The following is a 24,308-nucleotide window of genomic DNA, read 5'->3' as shown; positions in this document are numbered from 1 at the left end:
TATCAACCTGTCGCCTTGCAGGTTCTCAGACTCTCAGCCTTCCTCTAGCAGACAGCAGCGCAACACCCGGCCCGACGATTGGTCTGGGGGCTGCTTGAGCCAAGGTCCTTTTTCGAGATCGGCTCTTGAGTTGTATATGCCGTGTGATTGGCCACTCGTTATGTCGAGATCGAGATCTGTCGGTAAAGCCGTTGACAAGTTGCCCAAGGGCCAAGACTCCCAAACGGATCTCCTGTCCCTGGGCTCTGAAGCACGTCTCGTATGGACAGGATTCAACGGGCTGGTCGGTGGCGCTGCTACGCGTCCCTTGGGCTATTTTTAAGAGAAGCACTGTGCGACATCGTATGTTGCATGCCATGCTCTATCGGTCTCTTTGCACTGTCATTGCTCGATCGTGTAACAAGCCTTCTTCCAACTTTCTCTGTTATGCTGCATTTGGGGGCCCATCTTTATTAAAAAGTTGTTGAGCAGCCCTTGCGGATTTTGGGGGGGGGCTCTGTGTTGAGACCAAACTCAAGATGGAGCGCTTGTGCTTTATGTCGGGAATACCAGTGGTAGTCTGTGTTTACGATTTCTGCATGACGAGCTAGCATTCCTATTCTCTGCTGTGAGAAGTGCTAATAACCCAATTTTCCTTGAGGCAGAGGACTCGATTCTCTAATCCTTCTCACAGATAACAGTTGTTGCTACTATCGTTTGACGTTGCTGGCCAGCGTCTTTTCCCCATATTCTTTGTTTTTCTGCTGCTGTGATATATATCGCCTTGCACAGCATTTACCAATCAGTTGTTTTCTATTTTTGTTTAATACATGTCCCCTCCATTTCTTTTATATATGTAATAAACACTCATGATGCGAATAGCATCGTTGTCTCTATATGTCTTTGTGTTTTGGGCCTCCATCCATTCTTCGACCGCAAAGCATATGCTAGAACCGCCGGTTTTTCATCAATCCACGAACCTTGATGAAAATGTCCGTCGTGATGCCTTCGACATGATTGAGGCAGGATATGGCCTGGAAAGGAGAGCACCACTACCGCAAGAGGATGTCCCGGATCAGTCTGCAACAGGGCAAGCCCCGGCAGCAGAGACTGCAGAATCGGCGCCACCGTCCTCCTTTGATGAACAACAGTTCAACGTCACCACTACAAGGGCCTGTCTCGATGCTCTTGATGAATTGGAGAGTGTTGTGAACCCATCAGGCATGGCGGCTTGCTTCAATATACCCGTTTTCGACGGCTCAACCGGTGCATTCGAGGCTGATATTAGACTTTACAAAGTGTCTGATGGTGTCGACGATTTTGAGGGAATCCCGCCTTCTGAGTATACTCTGCAAGTGAATATACCTCAAGCCACAATCTCGGACCCCCGTCGACTCGCTGGAGATGCCACAGAAGGCCAACCGGAGATGGCATTGTTGCAGGAATTCCGACATTTTGGACAAATATCGACCGTCCTGCAACTCGACAAACTGACGCAGTATGTTTTAACTCTGAAATAGTTCACGTTCACAAGACTAGATGTTTTTCTTTTTCTTTCTAACCCAAGTTATAGAGACCATATCCGCGTTCTTCTAATCCCCAACATAACCATTGGCGCCGTCAACCCCAAAACCGAAGAACTCGTCATGACCACTTTGTCCTCCGACACTCTATCTTACGTCGCTGGATTCTTCAGAAACGCAGACAACTCCCCTGTCAACATCACTATACCTGATGCCAACGCCCAACTCCCTGCCATCGTGGCCGCAGCGACGGCGTTTGTTTTGCCAGGGACTACGCTAGGCATTTACCCCACTGGCCTGGTAGTTACATGTATTTGGGCGGGGAGCTTTGTATTCGCTGTGGGGTATGGCACTTTGACTCGGATGAAATTCCGCGATCATTATAGGAGACGGCTACGGATGGCGGCTGCGAGGGCGGAGTGGAATGCAAGGATGTAAGAAAAGGAATGGGGTTTCGTGTTTGGTTTATGTACGGCCTTTTTTTTTGTTAACTTGGTATATTTGACGACTTCTTTGGGTCAACTTTTAGATAGTGAAATTATGCTCTCCCCTTTTGGTTTTTGATCTGGACTAACATAAAAAAAAAGTACATACGTTGAAGATATAACTGTGTAGATATTTCTCTATGAGATGATAACAATCAGCAAGTAGATTCTCTACATTGTAATACGCAGGCAGGCAATTTCCATTTCCTCGTGGTGTGATACAAGGCAGGCATACAGGGAATACCGAAGAATCAAAAGGAAAAGCACAATCATACTGGGCTCCAACATCGATCACAGCCGTCCATGTCGTGCATTGACTTTTGACACCAGCTTTAATGCCTTCCAGCACAGCACCCGGCTATTTCTATGGGCCTACTTCATCAGATCTGCTTCTATCTATCGGTACCAAAAATAAAAAAATAAAAAAAAAAAATAAAATTGAAAAGATCGCGAAATTCCCACGCCAAACATAAAACACAGAGTAAATCACATCGCGCCAAGATCAGTAAATAAAAAAATAAATAAATAAATAAATAAATACCAGGCCCGCCCACACAATTCAGCTCCTAAAGCTATATAAGCGAACCTCCGAATCCTCACTGCCCGTGGCGAAGCGACTATCACTCAACCCAATGCATGTGATAGGGCCAGAATGGCCTGTGAACGTTTTTTCGCACCGGCCCGTGCGAGGATCCCAGACTTTAGCCATATTGTCCTGGGCTCCGGAGACCAGTCGAAGTGTGTCAGCACCAATAGCCCACACACCTTCCACGTGACCGAAGAATGTCCGCAGACATCGGCCTGTGGGCACCTCCCAGAGACGAAGGGTGGAGTCTAGTGCGGCCGTGAGCATGTATCGTGGCGGTTGGGGCCGACCATCTTTGAATATGACGCCGAATGATGGGGAGACTGCATGAGTGAGCGGTGGGGAGCGGTCGGGTCGTTCAGCAAGAGCTGAACCGTGATGGTGATGGAATTCATAGTCCGAGTCAGCGGCGGTGGAAGAGGTGCTGCGTCCGTCATCTGCGCATTCGGCGTCGTGTTCTTCGAATTCGAATTCGCGGGGTAGAGGGAGGACTTGCTGGACTTGTCCGACGTGGCCTTCGTAGGAGTGGATGTAGTTCCCTGTATCAAGATCCCACAGGCGGACGGTTAAATCGTCCGATGCGGTGAAGACGGTGCGAGAGGCTGTGTCCACTTTGACGGAGTTGACCCAGTCCCTGTGTCCGCGAAGTACGCGGGTGGATTTATCTTCAAAGTTCCATATCTTAACTGTGCTGTCCATTGAGCCGGAGGCGAGGATGGTAGAGTCGAAGTGAAGGGAGATCACGCCGCCTTGGTGACCGGTGTAGGTCGAGATGCACTCCCCGGTGCGCCAGTTCCAAACTTTGATGGTCCTGTCGAGACTGCCACTGATCAACTTGGTGTCGTCAAACTGCAGACATCTGATTCCGGACTGATGGCCTCGTAGAGTGCGTATTTCCTGCCCGGTTTCTGTATCCCAAATCTTGATGGTGGTATCGTATGAGCCCGTAGCAAGAATGTTATCCTCGAACTGCAAACACATAACACCATTGGTGTGGCCTCTGAATATCTTTGTAGTGCAGCGACCGTGTTTCCAGTTGATGCCAACTTTGAACCTATCCTTGTACACATCCTTCCACGGTCGGAATCGAGTCTTGAAATATCCCTCGTCTCCTGATTGCAAGGGGGTCGGGGATTGTGATCTCTTCAAAGGATCTGACATGACAGAGAGTTGGTCTCCGGATGTTTCTACGTCATGGTTTTTCTCCGAAGTAGCGTTCGATGATAACTTTTCCAAACCTCGGCCGGTAGCTCGCATCTGGATCTGGTGTTTCGCATCTCGAAGTCTCTTGCGATCAAGGAGAGGAAGACCCCAGCCGCACTTCTTACACTTGCGGTCAATGTGTTGCTCGCACATTCTGTGCCAAACGACGTCATCATCAGCCAAATATCTCCAGCGATGAGAGACCTGTGCCGCTTTACATAATGATGCTGTGTCCAGGTAAGAGAGGATTTTGAAGGATATTTCCGTGGGGAGCGCAGAAAGAAAGTCGATTCTGATTAAGTCGCGGACACTGGCAGATAAAAAGGAGAGTTGGGGAAAGCAACATTGGGCAAGCAGCCCCTGAAGCATGAGGTTTCGGTGTTTGGACGGTGCAGCGGAAAACAAGGCCCAGAAATGCGCAATACTTTGTTGGTCATCTTGTGACAGGGTGTGGAGCTCCTGTATTCGATACATTAGTTAATCCGTCAAGACATCGAATCGTTGGGGAAATACAGCCAGAAAACGGCATGGTGGAGCTTTCGCATATTTTTATTTTTATTTATTTTTATTTTTATTTTTATTTTTTTTTAATAAACAAAAATGTTTCGTGCATTTTTATTTTCATATGCTTTTTATTGAAAGGCATTAAACACAAAGTGAAAAGTTAAGAACATAACAGTCACCTACCCGCTGCATCTGCGCCATAGCCAATTCATCCGCCTGGCGTCGACATTTGAGATCGGGCCTGTGCCGATAGCAGTATTTCGAATTCGGGTTCCGCTCAACCTTCTGGGGTTCGAATCGATTCATTGGGGCGTAGTGGTCACGGATATGTTTGGTAAGAAACGGCGCAATGCTTTTCCCCGCTGAACCGGGAGACTGGCTTATGGATGTGTTGTCGGCTGTATTATTGTCACTAGGATGCCCAAAGCCAGGCAGTTGCGAAGTAAGCATTTGGGAGGAGGAGGAGGAGGAGGAGGAAGAGGAGGTGGTTTTGGTGGCGGAAATATACGATGTATCAGCTTCGTGAGCCGACGCAGAAATTTTTCTTCGTTTCCGAGGAGATTTGCTGATATCCTGTCTGAGCTCCTGGAAGCAGCTGACATCGTCGACAGCCACAGTGGGTGGCGGATCAATAATAGAATTCGATGCCATTGCTGCAATAATATTTTAGAATTGCATCAGAGGGGGTTTAGGGGCCAATGTTGGCGAAGGGATCGTCGTTATATGCAAGGTAGAGCAGAGCAGGGTCGGTAAGAATGATGTCCCGTGGATCAGAGAAAGGGGTTTAGCCGTATTGACTGGATTTATCTAGCGAGAGAGTTAACCGTAGCCGAAGGGAAACGACCCAAGCCAGCAGAGGGATCCGACTGCTGGACTCAGAAACGGGGATATTTGGGAGATGGGGGATTGTCGTAGAACTGGTGGTTGGCGAAGTGGGGAGCAAGAAGAGCGGGCATACGTATTTTGTATTATTGCTTTATTCCGGATCTCTGTATCTGTGGATTCCAACACGCTGCTCTCCATGCCTGTCCTCGTGCATCTCTCGTGGGCTGAACTGGTGTCCACACCGGCGGATGGGAGGATGGAGGGTGGAGGACGGAGGATGGAGGGCGGCGTTGAGGCGGGGTGCAGTGTCCAGCTGAGAACTCTCTCTCTCTCTCTCTATATATATATACGTATATGAACAAACTATGTGCGTGTGCACACACGTGTATGCGTATTTATCCGGTATGGTATCGAGGCATGTGCCCCTGATTATGTCGCCGGTCGCCACTGACTTGACGCGATAAGACGGAGTGCCAAGGGCGCTAAGCCCATTACGGCCCAAGCGCTGCGAGAGAGAATTCGACCCAGCTTGGGCGTCACATGATCTCAGCTGATCCCGTCTCTCTTTGCAGCGTTGAGAGAGACTTGATCCCATCGTCCATCCGCCTTCGACATCAACGGACGATATGGGATTGGGTATCAATACCCGGGCAGCACAACGAGTACTGAATTGCGTGATATCACACGCGCTTGGCCGTTAGCACACTCTCACAGCAATATTGCAACACCTGCCCTTTCAAATCTTAAATTTGAAGCCCCTCTGCCCTTTGCTGCTCTGGTCCTTTCTCGGCTGCCCAGCTCCCACTTCGCTGCACCGCGTTGGGATATCCGCACAGGAGGTCCAGTGTCGCAAATATACCATATCCCTGGTCCAGCGGTGGATACCCAGGTGGTTGATATACTATAGCTGGTTATTCCGGCATCTGGCAAGCCCATATCTATCATTATTGCTATATTTTACTGCATTCGGTATGTCGCGTACAGCTATTGTTATTATTATTATTTTTATTATTATTATTATTATCACTATTATTATCATTATCTCCTGCCATCGCGTCATCTGACCCCTGGAGGGATTGACTGTTGATTTTGTGGAGCATCTATCCACAGCCCAACCATCCCCGTCTTTCTCTAGCGCCCATCATTTTGCGGGACTCAAGTGGAGAATTTTGCATTGGCACCTCTGTCCTCACAGACTTCATATGGATGTAGTCAAATTTTCTCATTTGTGATTCGCTCTCTTGTTCCTTGATTCTATGCTATGCTACCTGATTCCGGGTCAAAAAGCTTATTAAAATGCACAGGAATCCACCTGGAATACGAGATGTATGCTCATATCTGCACAGGATGATGGCATCGCTGCCTTCCCACGTTCAGGTAGAGGCCAGTCTAAATTATTCATAGGGAGAGATCGCCGCCGGCATATGCCAAACAGGCCCAAACAGTCCAGACAGTGACAAAAAATAAATGAAAACAATAAAATAAAAAAGAATAAAAACAACATAAAAAAAAAAAAAAAAAAAAAAAAAAGGGGGGGGGGGGCATCACAAAAATTGGCTTAGTTGGAAGTCAAGTGCACCAGAGCCTGGGAAAGGTGTGGCAATTGCAGAAGGTACTTCCTCTCCTCCCAGCATAATATTGCATCATGGTGCCGCAATCTTCATACCATGCCCATTTGGGGCTTGACCAAACGGAGGACACGGAAGCTAGTATTTCATCACAGCAGCCCGATTTGGAAGTCCTGGTTTCACATCTAGTGGCTGCAAAGCGCTCTCTTTCGTCTATTCACCATGTCTGGCGAGCCAATGAAATTGTCACCACAGCCCGTGCTGCGCTGGAAGAGAGCGTGGTTGTATCTTCACGCACCAGTTTTCTCCGTCGAGGTTTATACGAGCAGCTCAAGCTGTTGTATGGCGTAAGAACTGAGGTTGAGCGGGTGGCCCATCGCGGTCGCTCGGAATTTGCAGCTGCACTGAAAGAAATGGACAACGTTGATGCACGGCTCACTGAAACGTTGGACATGCTGCGCGACACGACGGTAGAGGCTGAGTTTAGACCTCCAGGGGAGGAACCAAAAACACTCTATGATTTTGTCGATGATCGCGGCGTGGAGGACCTTCAGTCCCTGTTAAAGGCTTCGATTGATAATACCAATGCCGCACAAGCCGAACTAGATCGGTCGAATCGTGCTTTCGACGTTGACATTCATTCAATCCACCAGGCGTTGGGGAAGTATCGTGATGTGGTTAGAAAGCGCCTGGGCTCCTCATCCTCATTATCGTCATCATCGCCCTCTGCATCACGACTCAGCATTCCATCCCCATTGCTTATTCCGGAACTCCTGCGTTCCTTGGAGGTGCATGCCAGGGGAATGGCTGACCTCCTTGAATCCTTGGTGCGGCATTTCGATCTTTGTGTAACGGCAGTAAAGCACACAGAAGGCGGTGGTGCCGCTGCTCGCTCTATCACAGGCGACCTGCCAGCTGGAGTCGGCATAGGCGTCAGCGTTGGAAACGAAACCCAAGACTTGAATGACAGTGGCAACCTCCTGGCGCCCCCCGAACCAATAACAAAGGAGGAATATCAAGAAATGATAAGCGTGCTAACGAAGGACGCATCTGAGGCCGAAGACGTTGTGCTAGAAATTCAAGACCGCATTGCTGAGATGGAATCAACTCTTGAACAAGTCCTAGAACAATGCAACGCTGTCAACGCCATCTACATGTCAACAACAGATATCTTCGACAGTCTATCGAAGGTTGCCTCGTCGCAGTTAACAGACTACATCTCCCAGGCACATGCATTCGCGCGTGTCTGGAAGGAGGAGCACGAGAATATTCAGGCAGGCATGGCCGAGCTGGCTGATCTACGGAACCTATACGCGGGTTTCCTGGATGCCTACGACAGGCTGATCATGGAGGTTACGCGACGCAAAGCCGTCCGCGCTGCTGTTGGCAAGCTGCTCAAAGAAACTAGACGGGAACTCGATAGGTTATTCGAAGACGACGTGCACGCTCGCGAGATGTTTAGGACGGAGTATGGCGACTATTTGCCGTCGGATATATGGCCGGGACTCGGAAGATGTCCTGCTAGAGTCGAGTTTACATGGTTGCCTGGTGTGAAACTGGATAATGCGGAAGCTATGCGCATGTCTGGAGAGCAGCAAGGAATTGGGGGGGATGAGGCACTGAATGGGGTTGAAGGTGCTGGTGGTGATACGGCTGATGATAAGCCTACTGCTTCCGGGCAGGATGATGCCACCGTTATTGCTGGCGAGAATGATGATGAATCTGGTGGCTGCGACGACAGCATACCACAGTTGCCCAAGCATGTCGTGCAACAAGCGGTGACTCGATTGAGGACACGAGCAAAGGGCCTGAAGCTCTTGCAGTCATGACTTGATGCTTTTTTGGCGAGCATTGAAAATATTACAAGCGGTCTGGGATATCCGGCGTATTCGATGTCGAGCATGTATTATAAATAATACATTGCGATATTATGGCGGCCGAGTTTTCCCTGGCAAATTAAGCCAGGATCGTATTTTATCCTTCCTTGCGCTAAGTAATTATCAAATTACTTATTCATGGGCGTGTGCATCAATTCTCTTCTTTCTAACATCATGACGCTTCCTACACCTTCACTCCCTTCAACTCTTTCCGCCTTCACCGCACTGCCAATATGCAATCCAACCTCAATCTAGAAAAACCCAGATGATGATGCTCAAACAAATGCCACTGCCCATATATGACAATGGTTCCAACCCTCTCACGAAGCTGCAATTACCATTGAAATCTCTTCGTCTCTCGTTTCTCATGTCATTTTCTGCTCAAGAGAACTGAGGTCAGAACCCACTATAACCATATACGTCTTCGCATGGATTATTATACCTATGTTTCTTTCATTGGAAACCCATTGTGTATTATATCCTGATTTTGGCGTGGTTGTAGTCTGGTACCTGGGAGAAATTGACATGCGACGAGGAATGGATGCGATGGCTAAAGTATTGTTTGGAATTTTGTGGGGGAGCGAATGAGGATCAAAGAGAGCTCTGATGGGTTATGATGAATGTGGACAAATGCTGATGCTAGAGAAATTTCACTACAGGTAGACTCGATTGACTTGTTAAGTAACTGTTCTCTATTGTGATAAGATAGATTTCAGCACTCATTAGCCTTTTTTTTTTTTTTTTTTTTGGCAATGAATGGATCTTAAGTCTCTTTCTTCATAGTTTATGCGTCATATTCATGCTATGCTAATCGCTTATCATATATTCCCTGATGAGCTACCCAGCCATTTTAGAAAGTAAAACAGGAAATAGAAACAGAAGCTAGCCAATAAAACAAAGTGACTAAACACGACTACTTCCTCTTCGACGCATTGATGAGCTTCTTCTTAACATGCTTCGGCATTTTCTTCGTCCGCTGCTCACGCTTCTCCTCCTTTACAAGCCGTTTATGATCTCTCTTGGCATCTTTGTCCACAAACCGTTTTCCCCGCGGAGGTTTCTTAGCGAATGGATCCTTCTCGTCAGTCTGAGAACCCGCTTCCGAGCCTCCATCCGATGGAGAAACACTGCCAGATTCATCTGACCCCTCCTCATCCGCTTCTCCATCACCAACAACACCATGAGATGGACTAGTAGTGGCTGTCGTATCACCCTCATGCGCCAATAATTCACGATATACCAAGTCCTGCCCCTGCCCCTGGCGAAGCTTCTCCACATCACGCTCGACGTCGTACACCTGCTCGAGAGTCTGGGGAATATATTGCTGCCGGAAAACTGCAGCGTCGACTTCGTCGTTATTCGCACTGGCATCACCTTTCTCCTCGCCTTCCTCCTCCGATGCGAACGATTTCTCCACCGCATCTGCCATCTCGCTGGATCCGGGGGTAGCTTTTGGTCCGTCGGCAGCTGTTATAAATCCATATACAACTCTCTCTGAAAGAGTGTGTATTCCTTTTCGTCGGAAGAAGTCTGTGACGTTCTTGATATCCATGCGGAGGAACTCCAAGCTGCGGGGGTGGTCATGTTCAACGCTCTGGCTGACGTCGATGATGTAGAGTTTATTTTTGTGGTAGAGGATATTGTACTCGCTTAGATCTGCGTGCACTAATCGACATTCCTGATACATTGTGCGCATGTAGCCTAGGAGTTCGATGTAGTGGGCTCGCCACTGCTCTTCAGGGTTTGGTCCGGGAAGCTCCACGTCCTTTAATCGCGGGGCTGCAAACCCCTTAGAGTTTCCCAGGAAGCTCATGGCTAAGACGTGAAGTCGAAGGTAGATGGGTTCTGGGCATGGGATTCCTGCGTTGTAGAGACGTTTGAGATTTCGCATCTCTTTTTCCGCCCATACTTTCACCATCGCCCGGTTGTTGGATTTATTATATCCTTGCCTAAACCTAAACTCCCCGGTGACGTACTTGTCTCTGTCCTTGAAAACCAAGATGCTAGTCTTGTAGACTTTAATGGCCCGTTGGAGTGGCTCGCTGCCGTCTTCTGGATAAGATACGGCGTGGTAGACATTGGCTTCTTTGCCCGTAGAAAGACACCCGTTGACTTCAGATACCACATTCCTGTTGATCATCTGTAGAAGGATCATACGAGTTCTGGGATCGAGCACCTGCTCTGATGTTGCACGGTCGTTTTTGTCCGTCCCCCTGTTTCCCTTCCCCCCCAGGCCTGACTGGAGGTTATCGAGACGTAACTTTGACGCATGTCGCGCGAGAGAGGAGATCTGATCGTCGACATTGGCTTGTGTGTTCACCGTTGGTTTCTGGGGGTTGCTTTTGGGATATGTTGATAGAGGGGCATTTGGATTTGATGATACTTCTTTCAGTCGACGCTGTCGGTTGTAAGATTTTGTAAGATCCGAGGGGTTGGAGGATATGAAATCATCTTCGCCAAGATCCTCATCCGCAAAGATATCATCGTAGTATTCATCATCCTCTTCGTCCTGGGCAGAAGATTTTGGCGGGGTTTGTTCCTCAGCGGCGTTGTTGTACGTTAAGGGGTTTTGCTCCAAAGAAAGGGTAGGATCATTCCCAGTGGGGAGTGTGACCTTAGCTTCCGCAGCCATAATTAAAGGACAAAACTTCTGAAAAAATCTACTTCTGATTGTTCTTTGATCCAACCAAATCCCTCTAGCCCTCCTTAATATGAATTTATGCCGCTTCAACCTGTTAGAAAACTGTTAAAGTGTGACGTATAAATCTTTGTTATGGCGCTAAATTATTAGTCCGGTTCCACCCCTCAGAAAAGCCCTAAGTAATGCCTAATCGGGAACGCGTCCAGCCAAATCCCGACTTGACTCGACAACTAACGCGTTTTATATGCATCGGATGTGAAAAGGATCTCTTCAACACCCCTGCAACTTGGGACAAGCCTCTCAACTCTCATCATCGCTACGGTTCATTACTTTGCAGCACACGAGTCGCATAGTGATTCCGCAAAGCTATTAGGCTTTTTTCCCTCCCCTATTACTGTGGGGTCTCGATCCTCAGACCCAAAATGTATATCAAACAGATCATCATCCAAGGGTTTAAGAGGTAAGAAACATAACGCGTTATTGACTGTGGTGAGGCTATTAACTGAGGCTTCTATGTGAACTGTATAGCTACAAAGATCAAACAGTGATCGAACCCTTTTCCCCAAAACACAATGTCATCGTCGGGCGCAATGGATCGGGGAAGAGTAACTTCTTCGCGGCGATTAGATTCGTTCTTAGCGATGCATACACACATATGGGGAGAGAGGAACGGCAGACGCTATTACATGTACGCAAGATTAAGTTTATGGGATCAATTCAGGGCCGTGTTGACTGACGCCACACGTAGGAGGGCTCTGGGTCCGCAGTGATGTCGGCCTACGTTGAAATCATTTTCGATAACTCCGACGAACGATTCCCCACAGGCAAGAAAGAACTGATACTACGACGGACTATCGGGACAAAAAAAGACGAATACACTCTGGATCGCAAAAACGCGACCAAAGCTGATGTGATGAATTTGCTCGAATCTGCTGGTTTCTCGCGATCAAATCCTTACTACATCGTTCCCCAGGGTCGCGTCACGACCTTGACAAATATGAAAGATTCGGAGCGCTTGGTTCTCCTCAAAGAAGTCGCCGGCACACAGGTATACGAGGCGCGTCGGACAGAATCATTGAAGATCATGAACGAAACAAATAATAAGAGGGCGAAGATCGACGAATCGCTGGACTATATAAATGAGCGGCTTGCAGAACTAGAAGAAGAAAAGGACGAACTTAAGAACTATCAAGAGAAGGATAGGGAACGGCGATGTCTTGAATATACGATTTATTCCCGTGAACAGGCAGAAATCGCTGCTGCTCTCGAAAACATTGAAGGGCACCGCCAGACGGGTGTGGAGGACACAGATGCCAACCGCAACCGATTCATCCAGGGCGAAAATGACATTGCACAAATAGATGCTGAAATTTCGGAACTAAAACAGTCAATAGAGCTACTTAAGGTGGAAAAAGTCCAGATGGAGGAGGATCGTCGCGACATATCGCGAGCTCTGGCACAAACTGAACTACAAGCCAAGTCTCTTTCAGAGGGGCAATCAGCTGCCCAACAAGCTAAGGCTCGACGCGAGGCAAATTTGAAAGCCGTCCAATCAGCTATAAAGGGGCGTGAGAAGGAGCTCAGCCAGATTCTTCCACAATTCGAAGCTAAAAAAAAGGAGGAGGAAGCTGTAAAAGCGAAGTTGGACGAAGCTGAAACGGCGCGACAACGTCTATACGCAAAGCAAGGCCGTAATTCAAAATTTAGAAACAAATCTGAGCGTGATAAATGGCTTCAACGTGAAATCCAGGATACATACACGTCACTCTCAACGGTCAAGGCTGTCAGGATGCAAACAGAAGAAGAAATCAGGGAGCTTGAGAATGATATTGCTCTTCTGGAACCTGAGGCTGAAAGATTGCGTAAGCAGCTTGATGGCCGGGGGGATGCCATCCAATCTATGGAACAAGAGGTGCAGGGGGCGAAGGATGAAAGAGACCGACTAATGGATCAAAGAAAGTAAGTTTCAGGTTTCCCCTTTTCACTCCCCACAGTATTTCTAGTATATGCGCTAACAAGACAAAAAGGGAATTATGGAGAGAAGAGGCAAGGCTCGATTCAATCATATCCAATGCCTCGCAAGAGTTGGATCGTGCGGAACGGAACCTTTCTCATATGATGGATCATAATACCAGCCGCGGCCTCGCAGCTGTCCGTCGGATTAAACGGCAACTAAATCTCGAAGGGGTCTATGGCACAGTTGCTGAACTTCTCGAGGTTAATGAAAGGTATCGCACCGCTGTCGAGGTTACCGCTGGCCATAGTCTTTTCCATTATGTCGTCGATACGGATGAAACTGCTACAAAAGTGCTGGAAGTATTACAGAAAGAAAAGTTGGGAAGAGTTACATTTATGCCGCTGAACCGACTCAAGCCCAGACCCGCAAATGTTCCGCGGGCCAGTGATACCATACCAATGATTGAGAAGCTGGTGTACGATTCTGAATATGAAAAAGCTTTTCAGCAAGTTTTCGGCAAGACTATAATTTGTCCTAACCTTCAAATCGCATCTCAATACGCTCGAAGTCATGGAGTCAATGCTATTACACCGGAAGGCGATCGGTCAGACAAACGCGGTGCGTTGACTGGTGGTTTCCACGACTCCCGCCAATCTCGTCTTGAAGCTCTGAAGGCTGTTACCAAATGGCGGGATGAGGTTGAATCCAAACGGAATCGTGGTACCGAAATTAGACGGGAACTTGAAAAGATGGATCAGTTGATCACCAAAGCTGTGGGAGAGTTGCAGAAGCTTGAACAGCGGAGGCAGCAATTCCAAGGCAGCAACATCCCTCTTCGTCAAGAGATTAAGAGCAAGCGTGATATGCTTCAAAATAAGACCGATAATTTAGAAGCAAAGTGGCGAGCTCTCCGAAACATGGAGGCCAATGTTAAGGCATTGACAGATCTGATTTCTGCGCACGAGGAAGAGTTGTCCACCCATTTCGAGAAAGCTTTAACAAATGCGGAAGAAGCGAAGCTTGAATCTCTAAATTCAACTGTGCAAGAGCTCAGAAGCCAGCATTCAGAATTATCTAGTAGTCGCAGTGAGCTCGAAGCAAGCAAGTCAGTGATTGAAGTCGAACTCCGCGAGAACTTACATCCCAAGTTAGAGCAGCTGATCGGCCATGAGTTCGATTCCGGCGAGGAAATCACACACGGAACTCTCAAGGAAAGCCAACGAGAAATCGAGCGACTGACCAAATCTCTCAACACTCTCGATCGTCGTCTCAAGAAACTAGAAGAGTCAGTGGAGAAGGGATCAGCTGAAATGGCCCAATTAGAACAGCGCAAATCTGATATCAAACGAGACTTGGAAGATCTAGCCAGATCTATTGAAAAACACCAACGACGAATGGAAAAGAATATGCAGAAAAAAGCGGCCCTGACGAAACAAGCGGCCGAATGCAGCGCTAACATCCGCGATCTTGGAGTTCTCCCGGACGACGCCTTTACGAAATTCAAGAACACCGATTCCAATACCGTGGTCAAACGACTGCATAAAGTCAACGAAGCTCTAAAGAAGTACTCCCATGTCAACAAGCAAGCATTTGAGCAGCATAATGGTTTCACGAAACAGCGAGAAACGCTAACAAAGAGACGAGAGGAGCTTGATTCCTCTCAAAAATCAATCGAAGAGTTGATCACGGTCTTGGACCATCGGAAGGACGCCGCCATCGAGCTGACCTTCAAGCAAGTGTCAAGGGAGTTCGCCCAGATTTTCGAGAAACTGGTGCCTGCGGGTCGAGGTCGTTTGATCATCCAGCGGAAGACTGATCATGCAGCTCGGCAGGCGGATGAACTTGGCTCTGACGAGGAAGAGGCACGAAACAGCGTAGAGAACTACGTTGGTGTTGGTATCAGTGTTAGTTTCAATAGCAAGCACGACGAGCAGCAGCGCATCCAACAACTCAGCGGTGGACAGAAGAGTAAGTGATAATGGAATGGAAAACCCCCCCCACCGAACATATATATATCATTTTGAGTTGAACACACCAGCGAAATTGATTCTAACACTATGAGCAAAACAATAGGTCTCTGCGCGCTAGCTCTCGTCTTCGCCATCCAAGCTTGCGACCCAGCCCCTTTTTATCTGTTTGATGAAATCGACGCGAATCTAGACGCGCAGTACCGAACTGCCGTCGCGCAAATGCTTAAGTCTATTTCAGAGGAGACCAACGGTCAATTTATTTGCACGACGTTCAGGCCGGAGATGTTGCTTGTTGCGGAGAAGTGCTATGGAGTCAGTTTCCGCAACAAGGCTAGCACCATTGACGTGGTGTCGAGGGAGGAGGCGCTGAAGTTCGTGGAGGAGCAGAAGACCTAGACGGACGGCTTTCTCTTCCCGTTGAGTGTCATCTGTCATCCATTTCCCTGTTGCTGTCTCAATATGTATTCTTGTTGTTGTTTTCTTGCCGATGACTTGGAGTTCTGGCTGTGGGGATCTTTAGTTTTTACGATTGCGATGCGGTATTTGCCTTTATCTTTGATTCTATTCTTTTATTCTGTCTCTCTCTATTTATTTACCAATTTTCTCGTTATATCATGCTTCAGTTTAAAACCTCATAGCCAAATGGAGCCGTGGATTTTTCCAAATTATCGGTTGTGGTTGCTCTGTTATGGAACAAGCTTTATTGCCTGGTTAATACTATGTCAATTTGTTAGGCGCAGACCCAACCCCCTTTTCATGTAATTTATTTTTCGATATCTAGTTGAATCGAATTGACTTGGAATGCGCTTTAAATGCGTTTTAATATCCCCCCCTCCCCACCCACTGTCCTCAAAAATGATCGTGGAGTGAATACGTTCATGAACGGTCGTCTATGGGTGTGTGGAGCCCCCACCTTTCCCCATAACATCTAGTTTTGAGTGCTATGATCGCTCCGGAAGCAAGTGAGTATCTTCTAGATGGCAGATCGTATCTAAACTTTTGTCCTATTACCGAAAAGCACGATTATCATCTATTACGGCCGGAGACTCTATCCTTAAGTTTTCTCAGGGCAAACAAATCATATAAAAATCGAAAAAAAAAAATCCCGAGAAAATATTAACCGAGACGTCTAAACAGCCAAGTTATCCCAAATCACCCCAGACCGTGACTTTTATCACGCACCACGCGATGACACCAGGTCCATCGTCCAAAATTTGAGCCATCCATTTTAACTCCTCCTGCTCTCTCCAGTCCACTCAACAATAATCTCATCGGGGACATCTCGGACAAGAACATGGACATGTTCCACGGACCTCACGCTCTGAAGCGCCGTCCAGTTCTTGAACCACATAACCCTATCTTCCGCATCGGGGAAGAGCTTCTCGAGCCTCGCAACAAATGACTGTCTGATAAATCTGTCAATGAGCGCACGAGATTCAGAGGTCAAATCGCCATTTTCTGCGTTGACGGGGATGCTGTTTTTCAGCCATACGACTAGATGCGTGATATCTGGGGTAAAGCCGTAGGGCCAGTCATTCCGCAGGATCTTGAAGTCACTGGGGTCAGCGAAAGGAATCGGATTCCGGCACTGGGAGGTTGGATCCTTGGAGGGATCAAGTGGCCAGTGCAGCCGCTCTTTGCAGATGTAGTTTGTTATCGACCCGTACTGCGCCTTGATATCGCTTGTCCAGGCGATGTAACGCAACAGGTCACTGGGTTTCCGTCTGAATACCTCGAGGTTATTTGTGGCTGTTCTGAGTCAGTGATATGGAGTCCGTTCCGAGGCTTGGACATATCTACGTGGTAAGTGGCGGTTTACGGACCTATGATGTTCCTGAGGTCGGCCCAGTCGTGGAAGACGAATTCATCATCCGTTTGTAAAAGGACTTTGCGATCCACATCTGTAAGATTGAAAGGGAGAGACGCTTGATTAGCGAGCCGTTGAGGATCTCCCATATTTTCGAGATGCGTTCATGTGTGGGATGCACCTAGGACTTCGAGGCGTTGGCAGACATTTGCTATATCTATTAATAGTGGCTGTCATGGTTGTGAGACCACTCTTCTGGAGATTAATCAGCAACGTCGAATAGTTAACTAACTAATCGTGCCGCTGCGCAACCCACACCTCATGTGGGTGTGCCCCACCAAAATGATAAAAACATCAAAACAATAAAAATCTTAAATCACATCCTCATTATTGCACTCTATATCAACAACCAGTAGCTAATCTTTAATAAAAAGATTATCTACATCATTCTCAGTATGTGTGTCATCTCTAAGTTGATTTAATTCCTCTTCTGTTAGTGGTGTGAGTGAGTTATTGCTAATTTTCATGAAATCAACTTCAAGTCTTTATTACTTCTTATTCTGCTCTTTTTCAGCTTCATTATTCTTACACTGCTTGATTTTTCTACTGACATCTTTAATAGTGAGGACTTTCTCTACTTGAATTTGACAATAGAATTGCTTTAGCTCTGCAGTATTTACTGATATTGAGAAAGTTCTCTAATTTAGTAATCTATTGCTCATTAAGTTCTATATAGATTAGACTTGCTTTGAATATGTTGTTCAAATGACATGTCAAGATGAGTGATTTCAATTTAAGAGTATCTCTAATACTTTATATGACGTTTTCTGCATTAATATGATATTTCAGCTTTTGAATTGCCTTTGATAAGAATAGCTGAGAAGAAGAGATAGATATGTGATTTAAATCATTCTTATTTTCATAAATTTGCAGTAAAGAAGGTAATGAGATTCACTGCTTAAGAGCATTAAGAACTCAGTCAGACTTTCATGAATATATATTATGTTAAGCTCATTCTGCAGCTATTATATCAGATTTAAAGATTTACTTTCACATAGTTAAAAGGTTTTGTAGAAACTGCTGTTTTTCATATTTAACAAGATCATGACATGTAGTATAATTGACTCCTTTTGAATGATAATGCTTATATTGCTGAAATGATAGATTATTCAGAGATTATAGTAAATAAGTGATATGTAATGAAAATTTATATAGAATTATCTTATGAAGATCTACATATTGTATGAACTTCTCAGTGATATGAGATTTATGATTATTCATTAAAAGTAATCAATGACTTCTTTTCTGTCTCTTTTCTGTAGCAGTATTGAAATGCTTAAGTTATTTAAATTTAATCTCATCATATGTAAATTCAATATCTGATATAGCAATTTTATAATTGCTAAGTAAATTTATCTGTGTATATCAATTCTTCAAGTGTGTTTTGAAGGCTAAGATTATCAATGATAGAATGATATGATTATTCATAAATACATATTTAATAACTATAATTAAATCTATTGAAAAGGATGAAGAAATGATAGAATTAACTTCTTTAAAAGTAGTTATAATTTATTCTTCATGTTCTTGTTCTTCTTGAAATTCAATCTCATTAAAGTTGTATGTATCACAGATGTGAAATTGATACTACTCAAATAGAATCTGAAGATATTCAAATCATGTATTGATATATTCAATATCTTCAACTGTCACTCTTTTTGAATTCATTGACTTTTGTTTCATCCTCTTATACTCAGATAAGCATTCAATAAATCTATAAGTTTATATCTTGCTGACTTTTAAAAAGAAGGTAGTAAAATCTAAATACTAATATCTGAGCATTGAATTTATGAAATCTTTAATGTGTTCAACTGTGAGAGAATAATTCTTTTTATCAAGCGGTTTGATTTATTGTTTAATTATATTCTTCTGACTCTTATTTAATCTCTTGTTAACTGGAATCTTTGCAGTATTCAGATTTCTTTCATTGATATATACTTAGAGATATTGATAAGAAATTTTAAATTCTTATAATAGAGATAATATTTTAAAATTTAAGTTTTTTTAATGATAAGTGATAGTTTTTTGAATATGATCTTCAATATTTTTATCCTTATTTGACATTGTGATGAGTTATTAATTGATGAAGATGATGAAGATGATGAAATTGCAAGATTTTATCATTTTGGTGTTTTTATTGTTTTGATGTGGTGCACTCACATGAGCTGTGGGTTGCGCAGCGGCACGATTAGTTGTTAATTAGTTAAATATTGTTCGCGTTTCCCCATTGCGGTTAGTGCCCTCTGTTGAAATTAAAGTTAGCTCTGGACGATGCATATCTGGATTCCTCGACAGCGGCTCTCAACCTTAATTTGTTAATCAAAGCAGTTCCCTCACAGCAACTTCAGAGTCAAACAACATCTCTTTAAAAAAAGATAGAACTGATCCTGTCTGGGTATAGAGGTGTACTGCTCTTTCTCTCATCAATCAATCTACATTCATCAGAAATGGTGGTGTTTTTTATCATCTCTTGCCCATTTTCCAAAGGGGTTTGTTTCTTTCTGTGGACAGTCTGTTTGTGCCTGTCAATCTGTCTCGATTGCTATTTCTCATGTTTCTCTATTTTGTCTACCAAGTCCATATACAGAATCCGCTCCGTTAGTTGGAAATGTCTTTTAGATGCAATCTTTTGCAGTGCAGTAGAGTCTGGCTGCTAAAAACGCCCCCCTCTAATATTCACTTCAATATGGTCCCACGTCTTCAATTTTCTCCGTTGGAGTTCCCTGCTACTTTTCATGACCAAGACACTTCATCTCTCTGCGGCAGAAAGGCTCCAGAGTAGCTAACCATCATGTTTCTGTCAGTTGTGAAGTGGTGACGAGATTTTCGGAAAACCCTCGCCGCATATGGAATATCCAGGAAGGCATGAGTGTGCTCTGTAGAAAATTTGGGAGATAAGATTATTCAAAACGACCGGCAATTGAATCCTTTTCACCGCTAGGTACTCTGGTCTAAGCACTGCGATTGAAGAAGTCAGGGAGTGACTGGTTTGTCCTGCGGCGGATTCTGGTCCCACTTCGCAAGAATGGAGCACTCCCTATATCTTTCCCAAAGCTTTGAAGTGCCCCTGGAGGTCTCGGGACTGAAAGGAGGCCAACAAATATAAGTAACGTCATGGTCTAAAAATAGAATGAGCCGTCTCAGAACTGTTTTGAATAGCTGCGATAGACAATAGAAATATCTCTGGGGCAAAACGACAGTGCCATTTGTTGTGGGTTTGGCGTTGGAAGGGACCATGTTCATGTACGACTTGGTCTTTTTCGTGGCTGGACATGGATACATCGTGGGCATGACTATCTAATTCTGATAGCCCTTACAATCAAAAGCTGTTGAGAATATCGTGAGAATGAAGAGATGTTGGACCTGTTGGAACCACTTGAACCCGCAAGTCTGAAAGGCCGAGCAGGGTTTATTTGCATCTAGCGATTGAAGGCGGAGGAGGGTCCCCAGAGGAAGTGATTTGTTATTGCGGCTGATGCTTTAGTCCAGGGTTGTTTTTTATCAGCCCTACGACCCCGAGTATTTGGGAAAGGGTAGGAAATTAGATCCCGTAAGAGAGCAATGGTTTAAGCCCAGATCCCCCGTCCCCTTTGGGGGAATTTGATGGACATAGCCTTTGAGGATATATAATGAACGAACAAAAATAGCTAGCTCTCAATTACTTAGCACTTCTTTGGTCGTGAATGATGATGACATGGGAATGCAGGGGAATGCCAGGGAATGCCAGAGGGATAAATAACTGCGGGAAGATGGCAAGTTGACAACGGTGGGGATACCGTTAGGAAAACGTCAGGGTCAGGGTCTGCCGGATGCTGAGCAGCTGCTGATTCGGTACGTGCGGAAATAATAGCCTTTGGTACATAGTAACTACACGTCCCAACAGACAGCCCCAATAATGCCATGTCCGCCACCACCGCTGATTGATGGTTCGCGGATAGTTTCTTCTTTCTTCGGTTTTCTTCCCTCGAGTAAGCGCCCACTCCTCCATATTTAATTTCCTCACCCCGTTTGTTCTCCTACAACAACACCTTCCTAGTCCCTTCGCTCTGGCCCCTGAGACCGCCCAGCAGTCATGAAGTGAGATATTATCCTTTTCAATTTCCTGCTCTCCTGCTTCATCTGTTAAATCAAAATATTAACTTGTTTCGCTATTGCGTGATGGCAAGTCCCTGGATGTCGAGCGAAGCCATCAATGGGATATATATCCCTTCCGCCCTTCTGATCTGCGGCACTGCCATTGTGAAGAAGGAATGGCTTCCTTACGCGGCGGCTCTTGCGGTGATACTGTCGGGCTGGCAGGTGTTTAGCAACAGTGAGATATCCCCTGTTCCCGCCCTGCGATCTCCAAATTTTTGTTGGGCCCGTTGGGAAGCCATTGCAGATCTAACAGCGCCTACGTTTTCTCTTCTGCACAGGACAAAGGAAAGTTCTCAACCCCAACGAATTCCAAAACTTCGTTTTGAAAGAGAAAACCATTGTCTCTCACAATGTCGCCATCTATCGTTTTGCCCTTCCGCGGCCCACAGATATCCTCGGCTTACCCATTGGCCAACACATTTCTCTCGCCGCGACAATTGAAGGCCAGACGAAGGAGATTATGCGATCCTATACCCCCATTTCCTCGGATCAGGAAACCGGCTACTTCGACCTTCTCGTCAAGGCATATCCTCAGGGGAACATCTCTAAGCACCTTGCTGGCTTGCGCATCGGGCAGACCATGAAGGTTCGGGGTCCCAAGGGTGCCATGGTTTACACTCCCAATATGGCTAAAAAGATTGGTATGATCGCTGGTGGTACGGGCATCACCCCGATGCTTCAGATCATCAAGGCTATTATCCGAGGACGACAGCGGAATGGAGGCAATGACACTACACAGGTTGATCTCATCTTTGCCAACGTTAACCCGGACGACATCCTCCTTAGGGAAGAATTGGATCAGATTGCCAAGGAGGACGATGGATTCCGCATCTACTACGTCTTGAACAACCCTCCAGCGGGCTGGGAAGGTGGTGTTGGCTTTGTTACTCCCGATATGATCAAGGTTAGTTTTTGATTCTTTTGAACGCATTCCCCAGCTTTATCAAGTCTAACTAATTTGCAACTGTCCAGGCCAAACTGCCCGCACCCGCACCCGATACGAAAATTTTGATTTGCGGACCCCCTCCTATGGTCAGTGCGATGAAGAAAGCCACCGAGTCCCTTGGATTCAAGAAGGCCGGGCTTGTGAGCAAGCTGGATGACCAGGTCTTTTGCTTCTAGGGGCCCGGTTCGTGATTGTTGGAAACGATGGAATATATTCGATATACCCTGATTGAAGGAATTATGGTTCTGTTGTGATTCCCAAAGATTGCATTGTTTATTCTTACAATTCCCACCTTCCTAGTTGGACGTACCGTGTCGGTTCTTGTTAAAAGATAGAGTTACTGTAGAATCGATTATAATGATAGACCTGTTTATTACGTGGTCTGGGAGCAGCACAGCAACACAGCGGCCCAAGAGTGACAAAGAGGGACACACATAAATACTATGCCAATTAGCTGCCAATAGCAACCTCAAGTTTATGAAGGCTCCTATATCATATCTCTTCGCTTCCCCAGTTCAATATTTCGAACATTGTCTGCAAACTCTTCAATTTTTATCTGATCTGATAAGATCTCGTGGTAGATCATTCTGCCGCCTTGAGTTACTCACCGCCTTGGCTCCCATCATCCCTTGAAATTCCTATGGCTAGTTATATGCTGCATAAAAAAAGAGGGAGAAAAACCAACTCTTTGCGTTCAGAAAAATTCCCCTCCACATATACACACGAAGAGAGCACGGCATATATGCGTCAACACATTTACAGCAGCGCATTGTTTATTCCAAAGTGTATATCTCAGCAACAATTGAACCTGGTGCTGAAGCCAAACCGATTGTCGCTCCAATTGCAGCAACCCCAATTCCTCAAACGCTGTCCCTTCTCCTTCTTCTGCACACCCCGCACCACAACTCCTTCGCCAAGCAAACACCACCGATACTACCGTGCAGCCATGGCGACGGATTCCGTGCCCTCTGTGGCGGAGCTTTCCATTCATTCCACCACGAATGAAGTCTCGCAATACCCTAATTGTTACCCCTCCGTCAACCCCGTCGATAGATACCGTGCGCATATCGCAGAGCTCGTGGCAGAGGCGCTAGGAGTAGATTCCCAGGCCGTTTACCCCAGGCTACAATGGACGAATTCTCTCGACAAGGGTGACTTGGTTCTTGCTGTATGTTCTTGCATATGATATTTAGAACATTCGCTGTATTTCTTTTGGGGTCTACAATGCTAATTGTGAATAAAAATATTCACCTAATAGGCCCCAGCTCTACAAATCAAAGGCAAGAAGCCACCAGAAGTCGTTGCGCAGATCCTCGAAAATCTTGCCCCATCCGACCTCATCAACACGCCCATTGCCGTGGGCACGCATATTCAGTTCTTCTTCAAGCCGGAGCCCCTCACAAAGACCGTTATCAAAGCCATTCAAGAGAACAGGGCGACATATGGCTCTAATGCGAACGTTGGCCTTCGAGACCCTACTGACCCTTCAAAGGGCAAGAAGAAAATCATTGTCGAGTTCTCATCTCCCAATATCGCGAAACCGTTCCACGCGGGCCATCTGCGAAGTACGATCATCGGAGGGTTCTTGGCTAACTTGTACACGATTATGGGATGGGATGTGGTCAAGATGAACTACCTTGGTGACTGGGGGAAACAATATGGTCTCCTAGCAAATGGATATGAGAAGTACGGAAACGAGGAAGAGCTCGTGAAGGATCCTATTAACCACCTGTTCGACGTCTATGTTAAGATCAACAAAGACGTGGCGGAGCAGGAAGGTCCTATTAAGGAACTTCGAGAGCAGATTAAGGCCAGGAAAGAAAAGGACAAGGACATCACGGAGCTAGAAAAAGAGCTGCAGGCCAAAATTGATGCTAGTTATGATGAAATGGCCCGTCGATACTTCAAGAGCATGGAGGACGGTGATGAAAAGGCGCTTGCACTCTGGCGACGATTCCGTGACTTAAGTATTGAAAAGTACAAGGAAACCTATGCGCGCCTAAATATAGGGTTCGATTGCTACTCCGGTGAATCACAAGTCAAGTCAGAAAGCCTAGCGAAGGCCTACGAAGCCATGGAAAAGACGGGAGTTTCCGAGAACTCTGAAGGTGCAGTTATTGTCGACTTTGCGAAGCATGGCGCGAAGAAATTGGGCAAAGCGATTGTGATCCGAAAGGACGGTACGCCCCTCTATCTGACTCGGGATATTGCGGCTATCGTTGAGCGAGACGAGGAATACC

The 24,308-nt window shown here is 46.0% G+C and overlaps 10 protein-coding genes across 10 annotated transcripts in view; 5 read left to right on the top strand and 5 right to left on the bottom strand.

Moving 5' to 3' along the window:
* Positions 1-25: 25 nt before the first annotated feature.
* Positions 26-358, bottom strand: PAAG_11058 (hypothetical protein; the record flags this gene model as incomplete). Its single annotated transcript, XM_015846768.1, has 1 exon — positions 26-358. One exon carries the CDS (start codon positions 356-358, stop codon positions 26-28), a length of 333 nt encoding a protein of 110 aa, XP_015703572.1.
* Positions 359-851: 493 nt separating this feature from the next.
* Positions 852-1,940, top strand: PAAG_00158 (hypothetical protein; the record flags this gene model as incomplete). The annotated part of the gene is made up of 2 exons (XM_002797573.2): positions 852-1,477; positions 1,553-1,940. 2 exons carry the CDS (start codon positions 852-854, stop codon positions 1,938-1,940), a joined length of 1,014 nt encoding a protein of 337 aa, XP_002797619.1.
* Positions 1,941-2,546: 606 nt separating this feature from the next.
* On the bottom strand, positions 2,547-4,931 carry PAAG_00157 (sulfur metabolite repression control protein; the record flags this gene model as incomplete). Its single annotated transcript, XM_002797572.1, has 2 exons — positions 2,547-4,235; positions 4,464-4,931. The coding sequence occupies 2 exons, from the start codon at positions 4,929-4,931 to the stop codon at positions 2,547-2,549; spliced, it is 2,157 nt and encodes a 718-aa protein (XP_002797618.1).
* Positions 4,932-5,099: 168 nt separating this feature from the next.
* PAAG_00156 (hypothetical protein) lies at positions 5,100-6,050 on the bottom strand (the record flags this gene model as incomplete). The annotated part of the gene is made up of 3 exons (XM_002797571.1): positions 5,100-5,418; positions 5,489-5,770; positions 5,911-6,050. 3 exons carry the CDS (start codon positions 6,048-6,050, stop codon positions 5,100-5,102), a joined length of 741 nt encoding a protein of 246 aa, XP_002797617.1.
* A 700-nt stretch (positions 6,051-6,750) lies between these two features.
* Positions 6,751-8,502, top strand: PAAG_00155 (autophagy-related protein 17; the record flags this gene model as incomplete). Its single annotated transcript, XM_002797570.1, has 1 exon — positions 6,751-8,502. The coding sequence occupies one exon, from the start codon at positions 6,751-6,753 to the stop codon at positions 8,500-8,502; it is 1,752 nt and encodes a 583-aa protein (XP_002797616.1).
* A 961-nt stretch (positions 8,503-9,463) lies between these two features.
* PAAG_00154 (serine/threonine-protein kinase RIO1) lies at positions 9,464-11,182 on the bottom strand (the record flags this gene model as incomplete). The annotated part of the gene is made up of 1 exon (XM_002797569.1): positions 9,464-11,182. The coding sequence occupies one exon, from the start codon at positions 11,180-11,182 to the stop codon at positions 9,464-9,466; it is 1,719 nt and encodes a 572-aa protein (XP_002797615.1).
* A 431-nt stretch (positions 11,183-11,613) lies between these two features.
* PAAG_00153 (hypothetical protein) lies at positions 11,614-15,514 on the top strand (the record flags this gene model as incomplete). Its single annotated transcript, XM_015843922.1, has 5 exons — positions 11,614-11,651; positions 11,720-11,879; positions 11,940-13,150; positions 13,219-15,116; positions 15,222-15,514. The coding sequence occupies 5 exons, from the start codon at positions 11,614-11,616 to the stop codon at positions 15,512-15,514; spliced, it is 3,600 nt and encodes a 1,199-aa protein (XP_015700257.1).
* Positions 15,515-16,346: 832 nt separating this feature from the next.
* Positions 16,347-17,074, bottom strand: PAAG_00152 (hypothetical protein; the record flags this gene model as incomplete). The annotated part of the gene is made up of 2 exons (XM_002797567.2): positions 16,347-16,867; positions 16,942-17,074. The coding sequence occupies 2 exons, from the start codon at positions 17,072-17,074 to the stop codon at positions 16,347-16,349; spliced, it is 654 nt and encodes a 217-aa protein (XP_002797613.1).
* A 4,069-nt stretch (positions 17,075-21,143) lies between these two features.
* Positions 21,144-22,244, top strand: PAAG_00151 (NADH-cytochrome b5 reductase; the record flags this gene model as incomplete). Its single annotated transcript, XM_002797566.2, has 3 exons — positions 21,144-21,297; positions 21,401-22,026; positions 22,095-22,244. 3 exons carry the CDS (start codon positions 21,144-21,146, stop codon positions 22,242-22,244), a joined length of 930 nt encoding a protein of 309 aa, XP_002797612.1.
* Positions 22,245-22,810: 566 nt separating this feature from the next.
* Positions 22,811-24,308, top strand: part of PAAG_11057 (hypothetical protein) — a gene marked incomplete at both ends in the record, with an annotated part of 2,326 nt that continues 828 nt past the window's right edge. The window contains 2 exons of the mRNA XM_015846767.1: positions 22,811-23,236; positions 23,327-24,248. Of these exons, the coding sequence (XP_015703571.1) occupies positions 22,811-23,236; positions 23,327-24,248 (1,348 nt within the window). The remainder of the gene's footprint in view (positions 23,237-23,326; positions 24,249-24,308) is intronic.

Source organism: Paracoccidioides lutzii, assembly GCF_000150705.2.
Source record: "Paracoccidioides lutzii Pb01 unplaced genomic scaffold supercont2.1, whole genome shotgun sequence".
NCBI lineage: Eukaryota > Fungi > Ascomycota > Eurotiomycetes > Onygenales > Ajellomycetaceae > Paracoccidioides > Paracoccidioides lutzii.
The sequence above is the reverse complement of the archived record's forward strand: the minus strand, read 5'-3'. Positions and strand labels throughout refer to the sequence as shown.